Source organism: Bufo bufo, chromosome 9, assembly GCF_905171765.1.
Source record: "Bufo bufo chromosome 9, aBufBuf1.1, whole genome shotgun sequence".
NCBI lineage: Eukaryota > Metazoa > Chordata > Amphibia > Anura > Bufonidae > Bufo > Bufo bufo.
The window spans coordinates 180,339,929-180,366,689 of NC_053397.1; the positions used below are offsets into that span (position 1 = coordinate 180,339,929).

The window sequence follows — 26,761 nt, forward strand, 5'->3', positions numbered from 1 at the left end:
TGCCATTAGCCACCATTATCAGCCCTTATGCCTCATTAGCCCCCATTATGCCTCTCATTAGCCCCATTATGCCTCATTTGCCCCCATTATGCCTCATTAGTTCCCATTATGCCTCATTAGCCCCCATATGCCTCTCATTAGCCCCCATATGACTCATTAGCCCCCATATGCCTCATTAGCTCCCATATGCCTCATTAGCCCCCATATGCCTCATTAGCTCCCATATGCCTCATTAGCCCCCATATGCCCCCAGCAGCCCTGCACAGCCGACAGCCGAGGACCAGAAAGCGGTAAGTACATAGCGTTCACCGCTTCCTGGTCCTCCGGTACTAATGAGCGCTTCCAAAATGGAAGCGCTCATTAGTATTCGACGGCCAGCATGCTTGATTAGGGTGTGCCCAGGCACACCTGGCACACCCCGTGCGCACGCCTATGCTGCTCATGTATTATCACAGATAATAGTCCAAGATGGTGTGAACAGATTCTCTTTAACCACCTCAGCCCCTTAGCTTAAACACCCTTAATGACCAGGCCACTTTTTACACTTCTGACCTACCCTACTTTCACCGTTTATTGCTCGGTCATGCAACTTACCACCCAAATGAATTTTACCTCCTTTTCTTCTCACTAATAGAGCTTTCATTTGGTGGTATTTCATTGCTGCTGACTGTTTTACTTTTTTTGTTATTAATCGAAATTTGACGATTTTTTTTCAAAAAAATGACATTTTTCACTTTCAGTTGTAAAATTTTGCAAAAAAAACGACATCAATATATAAATTTTGCTCTAAAATTATTGTTCTACATGTCTTTGATAAAAAAAAAATGTTTGGGTAAAAAAAAAAAATGGTTTGGGTAAAAGTTATAGCGTTTACAAACTATGGTACAAAAATGTGAATTTCCGCTTTTTGAAGCAGCTCTGACTTTCTGAGCACCTGTCATGTTTCCTGAGGTTCTACAATGCCCAGACAGTACAAACACCCCACAAATGACCCCATTTCGGAAAGTAGACACCCTAAGGTATTCGCTGATGGGCATAGTGAGTTCATAGAACTTTATTTTTTTTGTCACAAGTTAGCGGAAAATGATGATTTTTTTTTTTGATTTTTTTTCTTACAAAGTCTCATATTCCACTAACTTGTGACAAAAAATAAAAACTTCTATGAACTCACTATGCCCATCAGCAAATACCTTGGGGTGTCTTCTTTCCAAAATGGGGTCACTTGTGGGGTAGTTATACTGCCCTGGCATTCTAGGGGCCCAAATGTGTGGTAAGGAGTTTGAAATCAAATTCTGTAAAAAATGGCCGGTGAAATCCGAAAGGTGCTCTTTGGAATGTGGGCCCCTTTGCTCACCTAGGCTGCAAAAAAGTGTCACACATGTGGTATCTATGTACTCAGGAGAAGTTGGGTAATGTGTTTTGGGGTGTCATTTTACATATACCCATGCTGGGTGAGATAAATATCTTGGTCAAATGCCAACTTTGTATAAAAAGATATTTCTCTCACCCAGCATGGGTATATGTAAAATGACACCCCAAAACACATTCCCCAATTTCTCCTGAGTACGAAGATACCACATGTGTGACACTTTTTTGCAGCCTAGGTGGGCAAAGGGGCCCACATTCCAAAGAGCACCTTTCGGACTTCACTGGGCATTTTTTACACATTTTGATTTCAAACTTCTTACCACACATTTGGGCCCTTAGAATGCCAGGGCAGTATAACTACCCCACAAGTGACCCCATTTTGGAAAGAAGACACCCCAAGGTATTTCGTGATGGGCATAGTGAGTTCATGGAAGTTTTTATTTTTTGTCACAAGTTAGTGGAATATGAGACTTTGTAAGAAAAAAAAAAATCATCATTTTTCACTAACTTGTGACAAAAAATAAAAAAATTCTAGGAACTCGCTATGCCCCTCACGGAATACCTTGGGGTGTCTTCTTTCCAAAATGGGGTCACTTGTGGGGTAGTTATACTGCCCTGGCATTTTCCAGGGGCCCTAATGTGTGGTAAGTAGGTAAATGACCTGTGAAATCCTAAAGGTGCTCTTTGGAATGTGGGCCCCTTTGCCCACCTAGGCTGCAAAAAAGTGTCACACATGTGGTATCGCCGTATTCAGGAGAAGTTGGGCAATGTGTTTTGGGGTGTCTTTTTACATATACTCATGCTGGGTGAGAGAAATATCTCGGCAAAAGACAACTTTTCTCATTTTTTATACAAAGTTGGCATTTGACCAAGCTATTTATCTCACCCAGCATGGGTATATGTAAAATGACACCCCAAAACACATTGCCCAACTTCTCCTGAGTACGGCGATACCACATGTGTGACACTTTTTTGCAGCCTAGATGCGCAAAGGGGCCCACATTCATTTTATGAGGGCATTTTTAGACATTTGGATCTTAGACTTCTTCTCACGCTTTAGGGCCCCCAGAATGCCAGGGCAGTATAAATACCCCACATGTGACCTCATTTTGGAAAGAAGACACCCCAAGGTATTCAATGAGGGGCATGGCGAGTTCATAGAATTATTTTTTTTTTGGCACAAGTTAGCGGAAATTGATTTTATTTATTTTTTTCTCACAAAGTCTCCCTTTCCGCTAACTTGGGACAAAAATTTCAATCTTTCATGGACTCAATATGCCCCTCACGAAATACCTTAGGGTGTCTTCTTTCCGAAATGGGGTCACATGTGGGATATTTATACTGCCCTGGCATTCTAGGGGCCCAAATGTGTGGTAAGGAGTTTGAAATCAAATTCTGTAAAAAATGGCTGGTGAAATCCGAAAGGTGCTCTTTGGAATGTGGGCCCCTTTTCCCACCTAGGCTGCAAAAAAGTGTCACACATGTGGTATCTCCGTACTCAGGAGAAGTTGGGGAATGTGTTTCGGGGTGTCATTTTACATATACCCATGCTGGGTGAGATAAATATCTTGGTCAAATGCCAACTTTGTATAAAAAGATATTTCTCTCACCCAGCATAGGTATATGTAAAATGACACCCCAAAACACATTCCCCAATTTCTCCTGAGTACGGAGATACCACATGTGTGACACTTTTTTGCTGCCTAGGTGGGCAAAGGGGCCCACATTCCAAAGAGCACCTTTCGGATTTCACCGGGCATTTTTTACACATTTTGATTTCAAACTTCTTACCACACATTTGGGCCCCTAGAATGCCAGGGCAGTATAACTACCCCACAAGTGACCCCATTTTGGAAAGAAGACACCCCAAGGTATTTCATGATGGGCATAGTGAGTTCATGGAAGTTTTTATTTTTTGTCACAAGTTAGTGGAATATGAGACTTTGTAAGAAAAAAAAAACAAAACATCATTTTCCACTAACTTGTGACAAAAAAAAAAAATTCTATGAACTCGCCATGCCCCTCTCGGAATACCTTGGGGTGTCTTCTTTCCAAAATGGGGTCACTTGTGGGGTAGTTATACTGCCCTGGCATTTTCCAGGGGCCCTAATGTGTGGTAAGTAGGTAAATGACCTGTGAAATCCTAAAGGTGCTCTTTGGAATGTGGGCCCCTTTGCCCACCTAGGCTGCAAAAAAGTGTCACACATGTGGTATCGCCGTATTCAGGAGAAGTTGGGAAATGTGTTTTGGGGTGTCTTTTTACATATACTCATGCTGGGTGAGAGAAATATCTCGGCAAAAGACAACTTTTCCCATTTTTTATACAAAGTTGGCATTTGACCAAGCTATTTATCTCACCCAGCATGGGTATATGTAAAATGACACCCCAAAACACATTGCCCAACTTCTCCTGAGTACGGCGATACCACATGTGTGACACTTTTTTGCAGCCTAGATGCGCAAAGGGGCCCACATTCATTTTATGAGGGCATTTTTAGACATTTGGATCTTAGACTTCTTCTCACGCTTTAGGGCCCCCAGAATGCCAGGGCAGTATAAATACCCCACATGTGACCCCATTTTGGAAAGAAGACACCCCAAGGTATTCAATGAGGGGCATGGCGAGTTCATAGAATTATTTTTTTTTTGGCACAAGTTAGCGGAAATTGATTTTATTTATTTTTTTCTCACAAAGTCTCCCTTTCCGCTAACTTGGGACAAAAATTTCAATCTTTCATGGACTCTATATGCCCCTCACGGAATACCTTAGGGTGTCTTCTTTCCGAAATGGGGTCACATGTGGGGTATTTATACTGCCCTGGCATTCTAGGGGCCCAAATGTGTGGTAAGGAGTTTGAAATCAAATTCTGTAAAAAATGGCTGGTGAAATCCGAAAGGTGCTCTTTGGAATGTGGGCCCCTTTTCCCACCTAGGCTGCAAAAAAGTGTCACACATGTGGTATCTCCGTACTCAGGAGAAGTTGGGGAATGTGTTTTGGGGTGTCATTTTACATATACCCATGCTGGGTGAGATAAATATCTTGGTCAAATGCCAACTTTGTATAAAAAGATATTTCTCTCACCCAGCATGGGTATATGTAAAATGACACCCCAAAACACATTCCCCAATTTCTCCTGAGTACGGAGATACCACATGTGTGACACTTTTTTGCTGCCTAGGTGGGCAAAGGGGCCCACATTCCAAAGAGCACCTTTCGGATTTCACCGGGCATTTTTTACACATTTTGATTTCAAACTTCTTACCACACATTTGGGCCCCTAGAATGCCAGGGCAGTATAACTACCCCACAAGTGACCCCATTTTGGAAAGAAGACACCCCAAGGTATTTCGTGATGGGCATAGTGAGTTCATGGAAGTTTTTATTTTTTGTCACAAGTTAGTGGAATATGAGACTTTGTAAGAAAAAAAAAAAAAAACATCATTTTCCACTAACTTGTGACAAAAAAAAAATAATTCTATGAACTCGCCATGCCCCTCTCGGAATACCTTGGGGTGTCTTCTTTCCAAAATGGGGTCACTTGTGGGGTAGTTATACTGCCCTGGCATTTTCCAGGGGCCCTAATGTGTGGTAAGTAGGTAAATGACCTGTGAAATCCTAAAGGTGCTCTTTGGAATGTGGGCCCCTTTGCCCACCTAGGCTGCAAAAAAGTGTCACACATGTGGTATCGCCGTATTCAGGAGAAGTTGGGCAATGTGTTTTGGGGTGTCTTTTTACATATACTCATGCTGGGTGAGAGAAATATCTCGGCAAAAGACAACTTTTCCCATTTTTTATACAAAGTTGGCATTTGACCAAGCTATTTATCTCACCCAGCATGGGTATATGTAAAATGACACCCCAAAACACATTGCCCAACTTCTCCTGAGTACGGCGATACCACATGTGTGACACTTTTTTGCAGCCTAGATGCGCAAAGGGGCCCACATTCATTTTATGAGGGCATTTTTAGACATTTGGATCTTAGACTTCTTCTCACGCTTTAGGGCCCCTAGAATGCCAGGGCAGTATAAATACCCCACATGTGACCCCATTTTGGAAAGAAGACACCCCAAGGTATTCAATGAGGGGCATGGCGAGTTCATAGAATTTTTTTTTTTTTGGCACAAGTTAGCGGAAATTGATATATATTTTCTTTTCTCACAAAGTCTCCCTTTCCGCTAACTTGGGACAAAAATTTCAATCTTTCATGGACTCAATATGCCCCTCACGGAATACCTTAGGGTGTCTTCTTTCCGAAATGGGGTCACATGTGGGATATTTATACTGCCCTGGCATTCCAGGGGCCCTAAAGCGTGAGAAGAAATCTGGATTATAAATGTCTAAAAAATTTTACGCATTTGGATTCCGTGAGGGGTATGGTGAGTTCATGTGAGATTTTATTTTTTGACACAAGTTAGTGGAATATGAGACTTTGTAAGAAAAAAAATAATAATTTCCGCTAACTTGGGCCAAAAAAATGTCTGAATGCAGCCTTACAGGGGGGTGATCAATGACAGGGGGGTGATCAATGACAGGAGGGTGATCAATGACAGGGACGTGATCAGGGAGTCTATATGGGGTGATCACCCCCCTGTCATTGTTCACCCCCCTATAAGGCTCCATTCAGATGTCCGTATGTGTTTTGCGGATCCGATCCATGTATCAGTGGTTCCGTAAAAATCATACAGACATCAAATGCAGCCTTACAGGGGGGTGATCAATGACAGGGGGGTGATCAGGGAGTCTATATGGGGTGATCAATGACAGGGGGGTGATCAATGACAGGGGGGTGATCAATCACAGGGGGGTGATCAGGGAGTCTATATGGGGTGATCACCTCCGTCATTGATCACTCCCCTGTAAGGCTCCATTCAGACGTCCGTATGCGTTTTGCGGATCTGATCCATCTATCAGTGGATCCGTAAAAATCATACGGACTTCTGAATGCAGCCTTACAGGGGGGTGATCAATGACAGGGGGGTGATCAATGACAGGGGGGTGATCAGGGAGTCTATATGGGGTGATCACCTCCGTCATTGATCACTCCCCTGTAAGGCTCCATTCAGACGTCCGTATGTGTTTTGCGGATCCGATCCATCTATCAGTGGATCCGTAAAATTCATACGGACCTCTGAATGGAGCCATACAGGGGGTTATCAATGACAGGGGGGTGATCAATGACAGGGGGGTTGATCAGGGAGTCTATATAGGGTGATCAGGGGTGATCAAGGGTGAATAAGGGGTTAATAAGTGACAGGGGGGTTGTAGTGTAGTGGTGCTTGGTGCAACATATTACTGAGCTACCTGTGTCCTCTGGTGGTCGATCCAAACAAAGGGGACCACCAGAGGACCAGGTAGCAGGTATATTAGACGCTGTTATCAAAACAGCGTCTAATATACCTGTTAGGGGTTAAAAAAATCACATCTCCAGCCTGCCAGCGAACGATCGCCGCTGGCAAGCTGGAGATCCACTCGCTTACCTTCCGATCCTGTGAACGCGCGCGCCTGTGTGCGCGCGTTCACAGGAAATCTCGCGTCTCGCGAGAGGACGCGCCGACGCGTCCAGGAGGAAACAATCAACCACCTCCAGGACGCGTCGCTGCGTACGGCGGTCCGGAGGTGGTTAAGTTTGTTGCGAAATATAAGTCAAGTAGAGTTCCCATGTTTGGGTTATACCTGTGTTTACCTGATTCCTTCCACTGTCTGACAGTGACACATATACATTTCTGTTGTAAGGTTTGACCACCCCTTAACACTTTTCAATTTTAACACCCTATAAATGAAGGTGCTAAACCCGCCAATTATACCAGTAATGTTGCATCATAATAACTGCTTATTAAAGGGGTTTCACAATAACTTCTTGTTAGAAGCATTACTTGGTAATAAGCAGATGGCAAGGTGTTTACCTACAAAACGCCCCCCAGTGATCAGTTCATATCTGTGGGAAAGCATGCTAAGTTTCTCACACACAGTGTCCATTTCAATCAGTTGGATGTATGTGTAATGTAGGACAGATAAGGTCCTCCAGAACAAGAGACACGTTTTGCAACTGCTCTCCATTTCCCTATTAGGGTATATGAAAATGGATTAACAACGCCTTTTAGAACCTGACTGCTAATTTTTTTTTTATTATTTAAAGGGCTTGTCCAAGGTATTCTGTTATTTCTGTCAAAATAATAAACAGTCTTACACTTAGCTTCCAAGCCTGCTTTGATCCAGTACTGCCACGCCACCCTCCTCCCCGGCTTAAAGCCAGTTACATATTGTTATGGCTGCATCAGTGATGTCCCGTATACCATTACATCAAATCACTGACCTCTGCAGTGAATGGCACATGACAACTGATGCAGAAATTGGATGCAGTGGTGTACAGGAGGTCTCTGCTGAAGCTACAACAACACGTCACTGGCTGCAGCTGGGGAAGAGGAAGGAGCGGTCGTACCGAATCGGAGCAGGCAGGGAAGGTAGGTGTTAGAATGTCTATTACTTTGATAGGCCCTCACAGTGTATTTAAATAACAGAAGTATTTTGGACATCCCCTATAACAATTGCAGTATAGAGCAACATTTATCCTGTTGTCTCATTTTGGGTGTATTTCCCAATGTACAGTATGCCTTTGACGGAAGCCTCTGACATATGCCCCTATACGCTGGCCATTAAAAAAATGTTTGACATAGAATATGTTTTTTACTGCGTCCTTCTGTATAGGAAAGCATAGCAGGATGACAACACTTTCCTATACAGTGATGAACATGGGTCTATGGACACATTCGGTATGTGTTGGGAGCTTTCTAGGGGCAGACATGTAACATAGTACATAACATAAGGCCGAAAAAAGACATTTGTCCATCCAGTTCGGCCTGTTATCCTGCAAGTTGATCCAGAGGAAGGCAAAAAAAAAACTGTGAGGTAGAAGCCAATTTTCCCCACTTTACGAGAATAAAAAATTCCTTCCCGACTTCAATCAGGAAATCAGAATAACTCCCTGGATCAACGACCCCTCTCTAGTAGCTATAGCCTGTAATATTATTACGCTCCAGAAATACATCCAGGCCCCTCTTGAATTCTTTTAGTGAACTCACCATCACCACCTCCTCAGGCAGAGAGTTCCATAGTCTCACTGCTCTTACCGTAAAGAATCCTTTTCTATGTTTCTGTACAAACCTTCTTTCCTCCAGACGCAGAGGATGTCCCCTCGTCACAGTTACAGTCCTGGGGATGAATAGATGATGGGATAGATCTCTGTACTGAACCCTGATATATTTATACATATTAATTAGATCTCCCCTCAGTTGTCTTTTTTCTAAAGTGAATAACCCTAATTTTGATAATCTTTCAGGGTACTGTAGTTGCCCCATTCCAGTTATTACTTTAGTTGCCCTCCTCTGGACCTTCTCCAGCTCTGCTATGTCTGCCTTGTTCACTGGAGCCCAGAACTGTACACAGTACTCCATGTGTGGTCTGACTAGCAATTTGTAAAGTGGTAGGACTATGTTCTTATCACGGGCATCTATGCCCCTTCTGATGCAACCCATTATCTTATTGGCCTTGGCAGCAGCTGCCTGACACTGGTTTTTGCAGCTTAGTTTGCTGTTTATTAAAATTCCTAGATCCTTTTCCATGTCAGTGTTACCGAGTGTTTTATCATTTAGTATGTACGGGTGACTTGCATTATTCCTTCCCATGTGCATAACTTTACATTTGTCAGTGTTAAACCTCATCTGCCACTTATCTGCCCAAGCCTCCAATCTATCCACATCCCTCTGTAGTAGTATACTGTCTTCTTCAGTGTAAATTACTTTACACAGTTTAGTGTCATCTGCGAAAATTTATACTTTACTATGCAAGCCTTCTACAAGATCATTAATAAATATATTGAAGAGAATAGGGCCCAATACTGACCCTGAGGTACCCCACTAGTGACAGTGACCCAATCTGAGTGTGTACCGTTAATAACCACCCTCTGTTTTCTATCTCTCAGCCAGTTACTTACCCACATACAGACGTTTTCTCCCAGTCCAAGCATTCTCATTTTATATACTAACCTTTTATGTGGTACAGTGTCAAATGCTTTGGAGAAGTCCAGATATACGACATCCATTGATTCGCCGCTGTCAAGTCTAGAACTTACCTCCTCATAGAAACTGATTAAATTAGTTTGGCATGACCGATCCCTCATGAAGCCATGCTGATATGTCGTTATTTGCTTATTTCCGTTGAGATGCTCTAAGATAGCATCTCTTAGAAAACCTTCAAACAGTTTACCTACAACAGATGTTAAACTTACCGGCCTATAGTTTCCAGGCTCTGTTTTTGGACCCTTTTTGAATATTGGCACCACATTTGCCATGCGCCAATCCTGTGGGACATTCCCTGTCAGTATAGAGTCCGCAAATATCAGAAATAAGGGTCTGGCTATGACATTACTTAATTCCCTTAGGATACGGGGGTGTATGCCATCCGGTCCTGGCGATTTGTCTATTTTAATCTTTTTAAGTCGCTGATGTACTTCTTCCTGGGTCAGACAGGACACTTTTAACATTACATTCTGCATGTCATCTGCTTTTATTTGTTTTTTACATGTTCTATTTTTTTCCTTATAGTTTTTCAGTGCTTCCATGCTACCCTCCTGTTTTAGTGATTTATATGCTTTCTTTTTGTCATTTATTGCTTTCTTTACAGTTCTATTTATCCACACTGGTTTCTTTTTGTTCCTTAACCTTACTTTAGTAACCTTACTTTATGGTCACTATTTCCCAGGTGTCCACCAACCTGCACGTCTGTTGTTCTGTCAGGCCTATTGGTTAATACTAAGTCCAGTATGGCCGTCCCTCTAGTCGGGTCCTGAACCAGTTGGGAGAGGTAATTGTCTTTGGTTATTGCCAAGAACCTGTTTCCCTTATGAGATATACAAGTTTCCGTTTCCCAGTCTATATCTGGGTAGTTGAAGTCCCCCATAATAACCACCTCATTATGATTTGCTGCCTGGTCTATCTCGTTTAGTAGTAGATTTTCTGTGGACTCTGGTAGTAATTTATTGTTGTTTTTAGCTCCATGTATCTCTACCCACAGTGACTCTACATGTTCATGTCCCTCACTTATATCTTCACGGAGTTTGGGCTTTAGACAGGACTTTACATAAAGGCAAACCCCTCCCCCTCTCTGGTTTTGACGATCCTTTCTAAACAGACTGTAACCTTGTACATTAACTGCCCAGTCATAGTTATCATCCAGCCATGTCTCAGTTATTCCCACTATTTCATAGTCCTCCTCACACATCACTAATTCCAGCTCCCCAGTTTTATTAGTCAGGCTTCTGGCATTAGTATACATACATTTGAGAGGTTTATGTATATTTTTTACCATACACCTTTCCTTCTGAACTGTTCTAGTCCCTCCTTCCATTCCTCCCACAGTCCCACTACCTTGCCTCCGGTCTCTATCTGCACTATCTTCCCCTCCTATAGTGTAATTTCCCTCCCCCCCAGTCCCTAGTTTAAACACTCCTCCAACCTTCTAGCCATCTTTCTCCCCAGCACAGCTGCCCCTTCCCCATTGAGGTGCAGCCCGTCCCTACGATAGAGCTTGTAGCCGATAGAGAAGTCGGCCCAGTTCTCCAGGAACCCAAACCCCTCCTTTCTTCACCAGTTCTTGAGCCACTTGTTAATCTCCCTAATCTCCCACTGCCTTTCTTGTGTGGTTCGTGGTACAGGCAGTATTTCGGAAAATACTACCTTTGAGGTCCTTGCCCTAAGATTTTGACCTAAATCCCTGAAATCATTTTTAACCACCTCCGGACCGCCTAACGCAGGATTGCGTTCCGGAGGTGGCAGCGCTGCGCAGAGTCACGCATATACGCGTCATCTCGCGAGACGCGAGATTTCGCTCAAAGCCGTCCCGCGCATGCGCATCGCGGGCCGGCAAAATTAAAAGAAGTATTTCGTCACCAGCCTGCCAGCAACGATCATTGGCTGGCAGGCTGGCGATTTTCAAAAAATCCAATCCAAAGTCATATAACAGATCATATTAGTAAATATGATCTGTTATATGGCTTGTCTGCTCCTGTGCTGGTCCTTTTCGTCGGTTGGAATCAGCACAGGAGCAGACTGAACTGTGAGTAAACCAACACTACACCTTAGCCCCAGATCACCCACCTGCACCCCAATTAACCCTTTGATCACCCCTTTGATCGCCCCTGTCAATCACTAGTGAAAGGAAAAAAAGTGATCAGTGTAAACTGTCACTTTTTTTTTTTTCACTGGTATTGGCTGTTAGGTTTTAGGGATAGTTTAGGCCCCTTGGTTAGGTAGTTAGCGTCAGTTAGCGCCCACCCCACCGCACCGCAGTCACTTTTATTCGCTGTTTAGCGTATCGCTAATCAGCATTTGTACTTTTATAGTATCTGTAAGTGATCAAAACTGATCACGGTCAGATCTATAATAGTATTAGTGTCACCTTAGCTCGCCCTCCACCCAAAACGCAGTGTTTGCCCGATCAGGCCTGATCGGTCGCCCACACGTGCGTTCACCCACGCCCGCCCCACCGCAGTGACAAAAAATATATATTTTTTGATCACTGCACATTCATTTTACACGCACTGCGGCGATAAAAAAAATCAGTTTTGATATTTTTTATCAACCGCAGCGGCCTCCGGTACTTCGCTAGCTTCCCCTTTGTAAGACAGGTTTGCTTTTTTTCTTGGGTAGTCTCAGGGAATACCCCTAAATTTAGTAGTCCAAAATGTCAAACAGGGGGTATTCTTCTGAAGAGGCCTACAGGATTCTGACCCAGTCGGATGAGGAGTGGGAACCCTCATCTGACGAATCTAGCGGGTCAGAATATAAACCTGTGGAAAGCAGTGGCTCTCTGACCCAAAGTTCGGACGAGGAGGTGGAGGTCCCTGGCAGCACCAGGCGTACCCGGCCCCATGTCGCTAGACCACAGGTTACGCAGGATCCGCTTCAAGAGCAGCAGAGTGGGGCTGTCGCTGCCGGATCACGTGGTGAGGCATACACCAGCAGCGCAGCCCTTCCTGGACCTAGTACCAGCACTGCCGTACAACCTGGTGAAGTAGCGAGCACCAGAAGGGCAGTTGAAGCTGGTACGGTGGCACGTGCACTAGTTACCCCGTCGCAGCCACCGCACAGACAGGTAGAGCCCCTAGAGTCCCTGAGGTGCTGGCAAATCCTGATTGGCAGTCACCAACTTCAGCCGCACCAGTAGTTCCCCCTTTCACCGCCCAGTCTGGAGTTCGGGTTGAGACGGCTCAAATCGGTTCGGCCCTGGGATTTTTTGAGCTGTTCTTGACTGCGGAGCTCTTGGACTTAGTCGTGGCAGAGACCAACCAGTATGCCACACAATTTATAACCGCAAACCCGGGAAGCTATTATGCCCAGCCTTTCCGGTGGAAACCAGTCCAAGTTTCCGAACTTAAATTTTTTTTGGGCCTTCTCCTCAACATGGGCCTGACAAAAAAGCATGAATTGCGGTCATATCGGTCAACGCACCCAGTTCATCACATGCCCATGTTCTCTGCTGCTATGTCCAGGACACGATTTGAGACCATCCACCGTTTTCTGCATTTTAGCGACAACACCACCTCCTGTCCCAGAGGCCACCCTGCTTTTGACCGGCTCCACAAAATTCGGCCCCTCATAGACCATTTCAACCTGAAATTTGCAGATTTGTATACCCCCGAGCAAAACATCTGCGTAGACGAGTCCCTAATACATTTTACCGGGCGCCTTGGCTTCAAACAATACATCCCAAGCAAGCGTGCCCGGTATGGGGTCAAATTGTATAAGCTCTGTGAAAGGGCCACAGGCTATACCCACAAATTTCGGATCTATGAGGGAAAAGATCAGACCCTGGAGCCAGTCGGTTGCCCTGACTACCTGGGGAGCAGTGGGAAGACAGTCTGGGACTTGGTGTCACCCTTATTCGGCAAGGGGTACCATCTTTATGTGGACAATTTCTACACAAGTGTGGCCCTCTTTAGGCATTTGTTTCTAGAACGGATTTGCGCCTGTGGCACCGCGCGAACTAGTCGCGTGGGCTTCCCCCAACGGCTTGTAACCACCCGTCTTGCAAGAGGGCAGAGGGCTGCCTTGTGTAACGAAGAACTGCTCGCGGTGAAATGGAGAGACAAGCGTGACGTTTACATGATCTCCTCCATTCACGCAGACACGACAATCCAAATTGAGCGAGCAACCCGTGTCATTGAAAAGCCCCTCTGTGTCCACGACTATAATGCGCTCATGGGAGGGGTGGACTTCAATGACCAGATGTTGACTCCGTATTTAGTTTCCCGCAGAACCAGACGCTGGTATAAGAAGGTGTCTGTATATTTGATTCAATTGGCGCTGTACAATAGTTTTGTTCTCTACAGTAAGGCTGGGAGAACAGGATCCTTCCTCAAATTCCAGGAAGAGATCATCGAGAACCTCCTTTACCCAGGAGGTTCCGTGGCCCCATCCACCAGTGTAGTTAGCCGTCTACACGAGCGACATTTCCCCAGTGTCGTTCCTGGTACCTCAACCCAACCGTCACCCCGAAAAAGATGTCGTGTCTGTAGCAGGAGTGGAATAAGGCGTGACACCCGCTATTTCTGTCCTGACTGTGCTGACCACCCTGCCCTATGCTATGGACAGTGTTTCCGGAAGTACCACACACAGGTACACCTAGCATAGGGATCACATCTCACCAGGACAGGCACACAGGGCTATTAGGGCCCATTCACTCACAGCTGCTGCAAACCTCTCCTTTCACCTGGGATAAAGTGCATAACGTACTTCGCCACATCTTTGGGCGATTTGCGCTTTGCACATTGTCCCATGGGGAAGGAGAGGTTTGTTCTATAAAGGTAAAAAAAACTAAACAAAAAAAAAAATACCGGTAAGTAAAAAAGTTAAACGTTCAGTTAAAAAAGTTTAAAAAAAGTTTCTATGTTCTGTTCAACAGTTAATAAAGTTATTGCTTTGCGGCCTGGTTTTTTCTTTTTTTTTTTTTTTTTTTTCCTTTCAGGTGGACCAACCGATCGACTAGCTGCAGCACTGATGTGCATTCGGACAGAAGCATTGCGCTGCTGTCAGATTACACGCAAGTCGGTGTATGCGGCGCTGCAAGACGAGATTTCTCCTCTGCAGTAAAAGATACGTTTGCCGAGGCATATGAGCTGAGGAGGTGGCGGTGTTCATATACTTTGGCAAACACTTTGTATATATAAAAAAAAAAATCCCGGCAATGATTTATTCATCCACATCGATTGATGTAAATGGAGAAATCTGGTTTGCCAGGGCATACGAGCTGAAGTGGGTATGGATGTTGGGCGGAGCTCCTATGTCCTGGCAGACGCCTTTCCCCTCCTTTTTCTTTTTTGGCAGAGATTTTTTCATCCACATTGATCGATGCGAATGAAGAAATCTGTGCCGTTCATTTTTTTCTTTCAGCCCAGAGGCTGAACGGAAAAAAAAAATCTCATTACCCGTATGCTCAATATAGGGGAGAATAGCAGAAACTCCTAATGCTGGGCATACATGTAATGATTGCGGAGACCCTCAAATGCCAGGGCAGTACAAACACCCCACAAATAACACCATTTTGGAAAGAAGACACCCCAAGGTATTCGCTGAGGGGCATATTGAGTCCATGAAAGATTGAAATTTTTGTCCCAAGTTAGCGGAAAGGGAGACTTTGTGAGAACAAAATCAAAAAAATCAATTTCCGCTAACTTGTGCCAAAATTTTTTTTTTTTCAATGAACTCGCCATGCCCCTCATTGAATACCTTGGGGTGTCTTCTTTCCAAAATGGGGTCACATGTGGGGTATTTATACTGCCCTGGCATTTTAGGGGCCCCAAAGCGTGAGAAGAAGTCTGGTATCCAAATGTCTAAAAATGCCCTCCTAAAAGGAATTTGGGCCCCTTTGCCCACCTAGGCTGCAAAAAAGTGTCACACATCTGGTATCTCTGTACTCAGGAGAAGTTGAGGAATGTGTTTTGGGGTGTCTTTTTATATATACCCATGCTGGGTGAGATAAATATCTTGGTCAAATGCCAACTTTGTATAAAAAAATGGGAAAAGTTGTCTTTTGCCAAGATATTTCTCTCATCCAGCATGGGTATATGTAAAATGACACCACAAAACACATTCCCCACCTTCTCCTGAGTACGGAGATACCAGATGTGTGACACTTTTTTGCAGCCTAGGTGGGCAAAGGGGCCCACATTCCAAAGAGCACCTTTCGGATTTCACAGGTCATTTACCTACTTACCACACATTAGGGCCCCTGGAAAATGCCAGGGCAGTATAACTACCCCACAAGTGACCCCATTTTGGAAAGAGGACACCCCAAGGTATTCCGTGAGGGGCATGGCAAGTTCCTAGAATTTTTTATTTTTTGTCACAAGTTAGTGGAAAATTATGATTTTTTATTTTTTTTCATACAAAGTCTCATATTCCACTAACTTGTGAAAAAAAATAAAAACTTCCATGAACTCACTATGCCCATCAGCGAATACCTTGGGGTCTCTTCTTTCCAAAATGGGGTCACTTGTGGGGTAGTTATACTGCCCTGGCATTCTAGGGGCCCAAATGTGTGGTAAGGAGTTTGAAATCAAATTCTGTAAAAAATGACCTGTGAAATCCGAAAGGTGCTCTTTGGAATATGGGCCCCTTTGCCCACCTAGGCTGCAAAAAAGTGTCACACATCTGGTATCTCCGTACACAGGAGAAGGTGGGGAATGTGTTTTGGGGTGTCATTTTACATATACCCATGCTGGGTGAGAGAAATATCTTGGCAAAAGACAACTTTTCCCATTTTTTTATACAAAGTTGGCATTTGACCAAGATATTTATCTCACCCAGCATGGGTATATGTGAAAAGACACCCCAAAACACATTCCTCAACTTCTCCTGAGTACGGAGATACCAGATGTGTGACACTTTTTTGCAGCCTAGGTGGGCAAAGGGGCCCACATTCCAAAGAGCACCTTTCGGATTTCACAGGTCATTTTTTACTGAATTTGATTTCAAACTCCTTACCACACATTTGGGCCCCTAGAATGCCAGGGCAGTATAACTACCCCACAAGTGACCCCATTTTGGAAAGAAGAGACCCCAAGGTATTCGCTGATGGGCATAGTGAGTTCATGGAAGTTTTTATTTTTTGTCACAAGTTAGTGGAATATGAGACTTTGTATGGAAAAAAATAAATAAAAAAATCATCATTTTCCACTAACTTGTGACAAAAAATAAAAAATTCTAGGAACTCGCCATGCCGCTCACGGAATACCTTGGGGTGTCTTCTTTCCAAAATGGGGTCACTTGTGGGGTAGTTATACTGCCCTGGCATTCTAGGGGCCCAAATGTGTAGTAAGGAGTTTGAAATCAAATTCTGTAAAAAATGACCTGTGAAATCCGAAAGGTGCTCTTTGGAATATGGGCCCCTTTGCCCACCTAGGCTGCAAAAAAGTGTCACACATCTGGTATCTCCGTACTCAGGAGAAGGTGGGGAATGTGTTTTGGGGTGTCATTTTACATATACCCATGCTGGGTGAGAGAAATATCTTGGCAAAAGACAACTTTTCCCATTTTTTTATACAAAGTTGGCATTTGACCAAGATATTTATCTCACCCAGCATGGGTATATGTGAAAAGACACCCCAAAACACATTCCTCAACTTCTCCTGAGTACGGAGATACCATATGTGTGACACTTTTTTGCAGCCTAGGTGGGCAAAGGGGCCCACATTCCAAAGAGCACCTTTCGGATTTCACAGGTCATTTTTTACAGAATTTGATTTCAAACTCCTTACCACACATTTGGGCCCCTAGAATGCCAGGGCAGTATAACTACCCCACAAGTGACCCCATTTTGGAAAGAAGAGACCCCAAGGTATTCGCTGATGGGCATAGTGAGTTCATGGAAGTTTTTATTTTTTGTCACAAGTTAGTGGAATATGAGACTTTGTATGGGAAAAAAAAAAAATCATAATTTTCCACTAACTTGTGACAAAAAATAAAAAATTCTAGGAACTCGCCATGCCCCTCACGGAATACCTTGGGGTGTCTTCTTTCCAAAATGGGGTCACTTGTGGGGTAGTTATACTGCCCTGGCATTCTAGGGGCCCAAATGTGTGGTAAGGAGTTTGAAATCAAATTCTGTAAAAAATGACCTGTGAAATCCGAAAGGTGCTCTTTGGAATGTGGGCCCCTTTGCCCACCTAGGCTGCAAAAAAGTGTCACACATCTGGTATCTCCGTACTCAGGAGAAGTTGGGGAATGTGTTTTGGGGTGTCTTTTTACATATACCCATGCTGGGTGAGATAAATATCTTGGTCAAATGCCAACTTTGTATAAAAAAATGGGAAAAGTTGTCTTTTGCCAAGATATTTCTCTCACCCAGCATGGGTATATGTAAAATGACACTACCCCACAAGTGACCCCATTTTGGAAAGAAGAGACCCCAAGGTATTCGCTGATGGGCATAGTGAGTTCATAGAACTTTTTATTTTTTGTCACAAGTTAGTGGAATATGAGACTTTGTAAGAAAAAAAAAAAAATCATCATTTTCCGCTAACTTGTGACAAAAAATAAAAAGTTCTATGAACTCACTATGCCCATCAGCGAATACCTTAGGGTGTGTACTTTCCGAAATGGGGTCATTTGTGGGGTGTTTGTACTGTCTGGGCATTGTAGAACCTCAGGAAACATGACAGGTGCTCAGAAAGTCAGAGCTGCTTCAAAAAGCGGAAATTCACATTTTTGTACCATAGTTTGTAAACGCTATAACTTTTACCCAAACCATTTTTTTTTTTACCCAAACATTTTTTTTTTTATCAAAGACATGTAGAACAATAAATTTAGAGCAAAATTTATATATTGATGTAGTTTTTTTTTGCAAAATTTGACAACTGAAAGTGAAAAATGTCATTTTTTTGCAAAAAAAATCGTTAAATTTCGATTAATAACAAAAAAAGTAAAAATGTCAGCAGCAAAGAAATACCACCAAATGAAAGCTCTATTTGTGAGAAGAAAAGGAGGTAAAATTCATTTGGGTGGTAAGTTGCATGACCGAGCAATAAATGGTGAAAGTAGTGTAGGTCAGAAGTGTAAAAAGTGGCCTGGTCTTTCAGGGTGTTTAAGCACTGGGGGCTGAAGTGGTTAAGGACTCCCCACCTACCTCTAACTTTGTCATTGGTTCCGATATGGACAATGAACGCTGGATCTTCTCCAGCCCCTCCCAGTAATCTGTCAACCTGATCTGCGATGTGTCGAACTCTAGCGTCAGGAAGACAGCACACTGTTCGGCGATCACGGTCTTTGTGACAGATTTCCCTATCTGTTCCCCTAATAATTGAGTCTCCCACTACCAGCACCTGTCTGGCCTGCCCTGCTCTCCTGGTCCCCTGCTTACCGGAGCTGACATTCCCCTGACTGGCAGAGGAAGTGTCCAGCTGCGGCAGTGCCGTCCCTGGACTGACATCCCCCTCATCTGCCAAACGTGCAAACTTGTTGGGGTGTGTCAGATCAGGGCTAGCCTCCCTGGCACTCTTCCCTCTACCCCGCTTTCTAACTGTTACCCAGCTAGCTACCTCACTTTCCTCAGCCTCCTCTCTGTCACCCTCCCCCTCATCTACCCCAAAGAGTGCTTGCTCGGTGAGAAGCAAACTCTTTTGCAAATTGTCAATGCCTCTCAGTGTTGCAACTTGCCCGTTTAGAGATTCGATTTGCGATTCCAGACGGGTAATTTGCTCACATCTTGAACAAAGATATACACCCTCGAACGGCTGTTCCAGGACTGCATACATCATGCAAGATGTGCACTGGACTGCGTTGTCAATTGTGCAACACATACTAAATGGGGATTACAACAGTAAGAAAGTAAAACAGTAATTATGATTTAGAATTAGACCCTGTCTGCTGTAGTTGAAGGACTACCTAGAATTAAGCCAACAACACACAAGGAAAATATATCCAACCTTAGTTTCCAACTCCTTTTCTTAAACTCCTTTTTTTTTACTCCACTTAATAAGAAGCCCACTTAGTAGAGCAAGTCTCAGGAAGAGCAAGCTCAGGGAGTTTGAGTGGTTTAATTTATAGCACCTGGTTGCCCAGGCCACTCCGCTTGATCAAGCAGAGAAAAAAAAAATATATAAAAAAAAATGGGTTTAAATGGCAACACCCAGCAGAGAAAAAAAAAAGTTTTAAATGGCAGTACTTAAATGCAAAAACTTAACTTTCAAGGATCTCTGCTTCAAGCCATGTGTAAAAAAAAATATGTGGAAACAGAGCTTTATGTGGCTATTAACCATCCTAACTCTCAACCGTACATTGCATTTGGCTGTGTTTTGGTTTGTTTGTTTTTTTGCTATATTATTGGATATTATAATATTGTAAGTCATTAATTTCTAGTATCAACACCTAACCAGACCAGGCTCATTGAAAGGGGTTATCCCCGACACCCGCATCGCTTCTCATACTGGCACAGCCGCTGCTGCGTCACACGCAATGCTAGGGAGGCTCGTTCCCGTAGCGGCCTGCTATTGGCTGATCCCTCCCCGAGTCCAGATGTTTTTAGTCACATGACGGGGAGATACAGTGGTATGAGAAGCGAAGCAGGTGCTGGGGAGCAAGGTAACTAAAACCTCTGTAAGGAGACCCAGCATATGGGGAAGGGGGGGGCATTATAGATTTTGGATAACCCCTTTACCTTTGTTTACCTTGTTTTATTCACTTACTGTTACACCTATATATTCAAGGTAAGACACCTTCAAATAATTAGTAATCACATAAACCTGGTTGCTTTTTGAATGATAAATTCATTTGTTCGAATAAACCTTTCATATTTTGCAGTAAATTAACATTTCCAAATGCAATTACAACTGAAGCCTTTAACGACGTTGTATTAAGATTTTCAATTATATATCTGAATCTTTAGACTTCTGTTAATGTGTTGTCTTTAGCCTGCAAAGATACTTCAATGGCTCATATGTACCCTTGTACATCATCAAGTCTATATAGGTAGCATTAGTATATAAAAAATACTAAATAAGTGGTGCATTTTGGGCCCATCAATTATTCAGTTAAATATAATTATTCACTTTGACAAGTATTTTAGATTAGAGTTCATTTCTGAATACAAGAACCTATGAAAGACATTGTTGGTTTAAGACATGAAAAGAAAGACATGGCATGGCATGAAAGACATGGCATGGTTGAAGGGGTGATCCATCTCTATTTGTACAGCAGGCCTCAAAAGCCATATCTCCATGCATTGCTAGTTTCATTATCTTATCAAGGGATTAGTTAAAATAATTTATATTTAAATATAGCTTTAGGGGTAATTAAAAAATAGCCATAGTCCTGTACTGGGGGAAATAATGTTGTTTTGGGGTGAACAGTATATGGGCCATCTGCTGGAGACGCTTGTTATTGAATATCTTAGCATGGTTCACGACCCCAGGGGAGTTTAAAAATGATGACCATTGTGATAGTTAGAGATGATGTAAATTCAATTTGGTTCCGATTCTTTTAAGTTGACCATCTGATTCGATTCTAATTGATTTTATTCAAATCAAAAATGCTTCAGATGACATTCTGGTCTCTCTCAAAAAATTATCCTAAATTGACCCAGTTAAAATGCTGATTTTATAGAATCTGATTTTTTTATTTTTTATTTTGGGTTAAATTCTGATTCTATAGAATCAATGTGCTCATCGTTAGTGGTTGCTGCTATTTTAGCCTTCAGGAATGAGATTGTAATTACTATACTTTACCTCTGCACACATAGACAGCACTTTTATTATAGGATCCGAAGGTGTGGGATCCTCATAGTAGAAAAACATTTACAACCTACATTCCATGCAACATTATAATTGCCACACAGATAGGGCTAATGTGATTTCTTGCAAGTATTATATTGCTATTGTATATACTGTATCACAGCTCATCATTTGATCATAGCAATTGAATATTTCGAAAACATGCCTACACTGATTGCCTTTTATTGATGTGCATATATATATATATATATCTCTAAAAGACCATGTATAAATAAAATATATTTAAAAGCTAGAAAGATTTAATCTCGACACGGAATATGTCTTGAAATATCAATATTACCATACCATCACTGGGATGATTAAACTTGAGTTCGCCATGACAGTTAATTTCTAAATTCCATCTTCATTTTGGCTGGATCACTCAGAGGTCATAGCTCACTTTAAGTGTATCTGACATATTAATAACATTGAACACACCAGTGAAACCACTAACCACTTTTCTTCCACTACTCACTATTAAAATGTTACACAACATTCCCTTTTTCAGGATGCCAGCAACATCGAAACATAACAAGTAACAAGGATACAAATGTTTAAGTGGAAGAGTAAGACTACAATGACTGCCATATTGGTTGGTTCTAGAGGTTAGGATATAGCAATTCTGTCCATCCTCTGAAGAGCAATGATGTCTAACAGAACCCATAAGAAGATCTCGTTTTGGGCGAAAAACAAATCTGTGAATTTAATCCCTTCTTCATTGGGAAATTAGCACATTTTTGTTGATAAATACTGTTAAGACAAGTAGTATAATTTGGGTACAACTATAGTCTATTGATGTCCTTTAAAATGTAAGGTATTCTATTCATCAAAAAGGCAGGAAATGACTACACTCACTTACTTAACTAGTCCAATTTTTGGACCATGTAGTATGCCCCACTCCTGTTTTCAAAAATATTCATCAAACATCTTGTCATATTTCTATTATTTTGTGCAATGAAGACTATTCCACATATCATATTGCCAAGAAGCTGAACATTGCATACTAAAGAATTCACTGGTGTCTTGAGAGAAGAGACAAACTGGATTTTGTCAGGAAGCAAAATACAGCTAAACCTAAGTAACCTCACACGAGAAGAGGCAAGCAAGAAATCTATTATTTAAGAGTTGGTGGAAGAACATAACTGGAATAACAGCTACTAAGGGAGTCTGACCCCACTTTTAAATCAGTCTTAAAGAGATAATCCATAATTTTACTATTAGTGGCCCATTCTCAATCTAGGTCAGTGATGGCTAACCTCCGGCACGCCAGCTTTAGTGGAACTACAAGTCCCAGCATGCTCCATTCATTTCTATGCTACAGCCAAGCTAATGTACATCTTGGAAGTCATAGTTTTACCATAGCTGGAGTTCCGGAGGTTAGCCATCACATATCTACGTCATCAATATTTAATCTGCGGGAGTCTCACACCCCACAACCCCTCAGATTAGCTGTTTTTGAGTAGCTCCAGCTCCAGAACTACACAGCACTGTCCATTGTATAGTGGATGAGCTGATAACTGCAGCATTGCTCCCACTCACATCAGTGGGAGCAGTGCTGCAGTAAACAGCTCTATCCAATACACAATGGATGGAGCTGTATGTAGTTCCAGTGCTGACTCAAGCTACCTCAAAACAACTAATTGTGGGGGATTTGGATCACTGACAATCAGATATCGTTAGCCTATCCTGAACATAGGTCAATAAGTCAACCATACAAATTAGATATCTGTCAATAAAATGCCTATAAGGCCATCAGTTATACCTCCCATACACATATATACTCAGTTAGCATGTGTTCTAGATGGGTAGGGATGATTTAAGTTGTTGCCAGCCACCATTTGTAATATCCTATCTCTGCAGAGAACAAAAGAATCAGGCATGTTTAAACCCAACAGTCCAATACTTCATCCTCTGACATCTGCTGTTATTGGAAAATCAAGACACCCCTATACACTTTACATGGTCGTGCCAAAATTGTCTGCTTCAGCTGACAATCTGGTCACCACCTTAAGAGATAAGGGTCAGGATATGGAGGAGACATTATATAATGTAGAGCACTAAAAGGCCAGGGAAAGGGGAACAGGTCAAGTGTTCAGAGCAATGACTTTAATAATAAGAACATTTCTTGAACAGATTCTTTGATATGGCAGCCATTGTAGTGTTACTCTCCCCCATAAACATTTGTATCCTTGTTGCTTGTTATGTTTCAATGTTTCTGGCATCCTGAAAAAGGCCAAGGCAAATACTGTATCTTTTACCTTCAAATATAAATATCAGGAATGTTTGCCTAGCAAACATACGTGCAACAAAAATGCAAATTTGGAGCTAGCAACAAGAAAGAAAGGTTTAAAAGAAGAGGATATCAAAACAGATATTAGATAGCGAGTGACTGGAGAATAGTATGGTGAATGAGCCTGAGGGGATTAGATAACAGAGACACATATAAAATAAATGAACAGATGCTATAGGAGAGCTAGATACCTGAAATGTATTGGTGTGGGGCAGTTCTTCTATTTGGCTTAGTTTTACAATGGTATTTTGGCACTTAAAGGAATTTTTTATCATACAGTGAGCTGATGGAGGAGTTTAAAGGTCCCTTTACATGGGCCAATGATCAGGACAATTATTGGAAAGGAATGTTCCCAGGAAACGTCCTTCCCAATAATTGCCCTGTGTAAAGGTGCCTCCAATCAGCCCAGTCTGTCACCACGAATTTAGACTATTAACTGCAGTAATACATGAGTCATGGAGTCCAGATCATTATTTTTAATTTTCCTATGGCTCCCTGTTACACTGCTGTCAGTACTCAGGGCTGCATTGAAGTACATTTTCAGGACTGCTGTGCATGTACATAGGACTCCTCTCCAAACTGTCAACACAGCAGTCCTGACTGTGTATTTCAGAGCAACCTTGAGTGTTGTCAGCAGTAGGAAAAAAAAATGTATTCTGGACTTCTTATATGCAGTATTACTACATATTAATGCAGATGATAGTCCAGAATCATGGTGACAGATTTCCTTCAAGCTGTATAAAAATGAGTGAAGAAACAGGGGATCAAAATAAAGGTCAATAAAACATTTTGCAAACCCATCGCATTTTGCCCAGTCAATTCCTTTAAAAAAAAAAGATATTTCCCAGTGATTTCCACTTTTCCATTTTGCATTGCTACCGTATTTATATCATAGTGCATGATATATAAGAACACAAGAAGTCATGGAGTAAGTGTTTTTTGTGGTCACAGAATTGTAATATATATAATTTCCCTTTTCCTTTTCTTTCAGGGGCGCATTTTTCATTATGGGGTACACAATTGTTAAACATAGTTACATAGTTACTATAATACGGTTGAAAAAAGACAAACGTCCATCAAGTTCAACCAAGGGATAGGTGGGGACGTGAATCCCAGAAGGAAGTGAGACTCAAATTTCTACACATTTTCATAAGCATAAATTCCTCTTGAAACACTAACACTAGGGAACAATAGCACTCCTTGACCAGCCCTGATAAATCAACTAACCACCGGCTATAAGTATCTTAATATTAGATGTCCATCAAATCATCATCCTTTTTTTGTTATTTTACAATAATAGGGGTACATTGATCCTTATACAACTATTATACAACATGAATCACCCTATGTTAACAGTTGCCTCCTAATACCAGTGCCAATCTCAAGTCCTCATATAACAATGTCTGTCAAACCGTGGTAGACTATCAGATATAATTCTAATTTTCCCTTTTCCTTTGCCATCAGGGCCGCATTTTCCATTATGGGGTGCACAATTGTTAAACATAAATTCCTCTTGAAACACTTACACTAGGGAACAATAGCACTCCTTGACCAGCCCTGATTAATCAACTCACTACCGGCTATAAGAATTTTAATATTAGATGTCCATCAAATACTCAGCCACTGCCTCATTTCTCTAAGTTCCTCCATACACTTTTCAAAATATCCAAAAAATCACAAAGTTAGCATGCACCCCAATCTGCTACTTTTTACTCTAAAATTTGTAAAAGCCATGCCAAATTACCTCCATACAGTTGAACAATAGAATTCTGGCTACACATTACCACCACTAGAGAGAGCTATTTTATTATAGAGTTTCATACATAAACAGCATAAAGTAGGCATCCCTTACTAGTGGCTACAGGGGAACAGAATTTTGTTAATTCACTGCATGTCTACACAAGACATTTGGAGCCACTTTACAAAAACATAATTTCTCCCACTGAAAAGTTATATAAAGAATGGAAAATACATATACTGAAGTAATGATGAGTGAATGTAACATTAACCATCTTTCAGATATTTAGGCGGCTCTAGAGAGCTTTAGACATATGTATATTGAGTATGCCAAAGGAAATTAATTTGAGGCACCACCTTCCACTTCTACTGGGGAAGTATATCTCTGTTTATGTTATATCTTGTAAAACCCACTGTTAGAATTATACATATAGCTATGCAAAAAATAAGGACTAATGTTTTCTGTGAACAAAAATTCCAAGAAAGGTTTGGGATAATCCAGAGTTTTGGCCTTTCTGAGGATTCCTTTGGTCATCCACTCCAACTCTTGTTCTAGACTTATGACTCACTCTGTATAAAACCTATTTATTTAGTAGAGGATATGCTCAAGAACATCAATGAAGGCATCAGTGGGTATTAACATTAAATTGTTTCATCTTATTAAACATGTCGAAAGTTTTTTTTTAATTATTATTTTTATTTCAACCTTAATTACATTTTATTTTCCATTTAGTTTCAAGATAATGCAACCACAATGAAGTCTGAGTCTGACATTCTTCAAAAAGAAAAAGTATAGTACAAAAACACAAAAATCACATTACCAATATAGAATTTTCATTTCTGTTACCGTAAAAACCCCTTCCAATGCGACACAATTCCCACAAAACCATATCTTTGTTTTACTGGGTAAACAGGTGAAACAAAAAAAGGTTTTCTAAGTTTTTGTTTTAAAAATGTTAAAGCTATTGGGTTACATTTCCGACTGTAAATCCTGTAATTAGGATAACTGGCAAACCACAGTATGGCATTACACATGAAGACCAAGTGTCCTGCTCTTGAGACATTCACAGCCAAATACTATTCCATCTTACCTCCACCATTCTTGTAGCACAGATAGGGAAATCTCCACACATTTCCAAGACCAATAATTTCCCCGGCCACAGACAACACAAATTCCACCTTATTGTTCCAATGGCCTCTTTCATTGACTTTCTTGTCATTGCTGTGTACCAGGTTGGAACTTGAAGCTTCAGCATCCAGGGCATCCTCAGGTTTGCCATTAATTACAGGAATCGTCTTCTCAGCTGTCATGATTGTTTCTCAACCTGCTGGCAGGAAAACATACTCTATAATTATGTTACCAAGCAATATTTTCTGAAAATTTTTACATTTTTTGGATCTCTAAAGAAAATAAAATTAATCATGCAATTCCAAAATAAAAAAAACATTATGCCACCATTAATTATTTTAGTAGCTATTAATATTAAAGTCACTTACACAATTCTACTAATTCTTGCAGGAATTTTGAAGAACATTTTCATTG

At 41.8% G+C, this 26,761-nt stretch overlaps 1 protein-coding gene across 1 annotated transcript in view; it reads right to left on the reverse strand.

Moving 5' to 3' along the window:
* The window catches only part of SLC6A11 (solute carrier family 6 member 11), a 254,723-nt gene extending 228,194 nt beyond the window's left edge, over positions 1-26,529 (reverse strand). Inside the window, exon 1 of the mRNA XM_040406984.1 lies at positions 26,310-26,529. Within this exon, the coding sequence (XP_040262918.1) occupies positions 26,310-26,529 (220 nt within the window). The remainder of the gene's footprint in view (positions 1-26,309) is intronic.
* Between the last annotated feature and the right edge of the window lie 232 nt (positions 26,530-26,761).